The sequence below is a fragment of the Dioscorea cayenensis genome, unplaced genomic scaffold (genome assembly GCF_009730915.1).
Source record: "Dioscorea cayenensis subsp. rotundata cultivar TDr96_F1 unplaced genomic scaffold, TDr96_F1_v2_PseudoChromosome.rev07_lg8_w22 25.fasta BLBR01001244.1, whole genome shotgun sequence".
NCBI classification, from domain to species: domain Eukaryota; kingdom Viridiplantae; phylum Streptophyta; class Magnoliopsida; order Dioscoreales; family Dioscoreaceae; genus Dioscorea; species Dioscorea cayenensis.
The window spans coordinates 190,152-191,467 of record NW_024087635.1 but is presented as its reverse complement, the minus strand read 5'-3'; the positions used below and the strand labels follow the sequence as shown (position 1 = coordinate 191,467).

At 46.3% G+C, this 1,316-nt stretch overlaps 1 protein-coding gene across 1 annotated transcript; it reads right to left on the bottom strand.

Moving 5' to 3' along the window:
- Positions 1-467: 467 nt before the first annotated feature.
- Positions 468-1,109, bottom strand: LOC120255932 (secreted RxLR effector protein 161-like). The gene has a single exon (XM_039263699.1). It carries the CDS (start codon positions 1,107-1,109, stop codon positions 468-470), a length of 642 nt encoding a protein of 213 aa, XP_039119633.1.
- Between the last annotated feature and the right edge of the window lie 207 nt (positions 1,110-1,316).

Sequence of the window (1,316 nt, the reverse complement as noted above, 5' to 3'; positions counted from 1 at the left end):
AAGTATTGAAAATAGTTTCATAATTGAGATATATCAAATGATAATCCTCATTGATGAAGTTGCAAAAACCTGGGAGAAATACACACACAAGAAGTAAATGGAGATCTTAAAACAGAGGAACTTTGGTGCTGCAAAGTTGTACAGCTTTTCTGGGTTTTCATTTGTTTTACTTATACTGAATGCAAAACAAAAAAAAAAAAAAAACGTGACCACGATCCACTTACCTCTACTTCAACTATCCTAACAAACAGCTAAAGACTCGGTCAAGAAGCAACGTTCACAAACCGAACGTGCATAATTTTCTAAATTAAATAAATACTAACTCAGTGCCATCCATGTGTGACGAGATTAGCCAACAAATCACCCCCTTAAGCTCGTTACATTGCATCAATTTTCTTGACACCAAGTTTGTGACGCATCTTGATGAACTTGTACCGTGCTAACGCCTTCGTCAGAATATCAGCTAGCTAGCCATCAGTTCCAACGTGGTCGACGTCCATCTTGCCGGCCTCGATACAGTCCTGGATGTAATGAAATTTGGTGTCAATGTGCTTGCTCCTCTCATGATGCACTGGGTTCTTGCAGAGAGCAATGGCCGACTTGTTATCCACCAGCAGTTTGAACATTAGTTCTTCACGCCCGACTAGCTCACCGATGAGACGACTGAGCCAGATGCCTTGGCAAGCTGCAGTCGCCGCCGCAACATATTCAGCCTCACAGGAAGACAAAGCGACGATCTTCTGCTTCTGTGAGGTCCATGTCACAATGCTGCTTCCGACGAAGAAAACTATCCCAAAGGTGCTCTTCCGGTCGTCGACATCACCGGCGAAATCGCTGTCGCTGTACCCAACCAAAGCAACCTCTCCTCCTCCCGACTTGTAGTGACACCCATAGTTTTGTGTCCCTTGTATGTACCAGAGTATCTGCTTGATCGCAGCCCAGTGTTGTATGCTTGGCCTCTTCATATACCGGCTTACAATACCCACCACGTGAGCAATGTCCGGCCGCGTATTGACCAGGTAGCGGAGGCTACCAATTACACTCTGGTACTTCGTTTCATCCACAAACACGCTCCCGTCCTGCTTGCTCAGGCGAAGTCGATTCTCCATCGGCGTGTGACATGGGTTGCAGCCACCCATGCCAGCGTGCTCTAAGATCTTTGCCGCATATGCTTCTTGGCACACCGTGATTTCTCCGTCACCTTGACGCGCTTCAATCCCCAAGTAATAACTAAGGAGACCGAGGTCGCTCATCTTAAACATTTGCTACATCTGTGCTTGGAACTCACCAATGCCTTGAACACTTGTGCCCGTAAT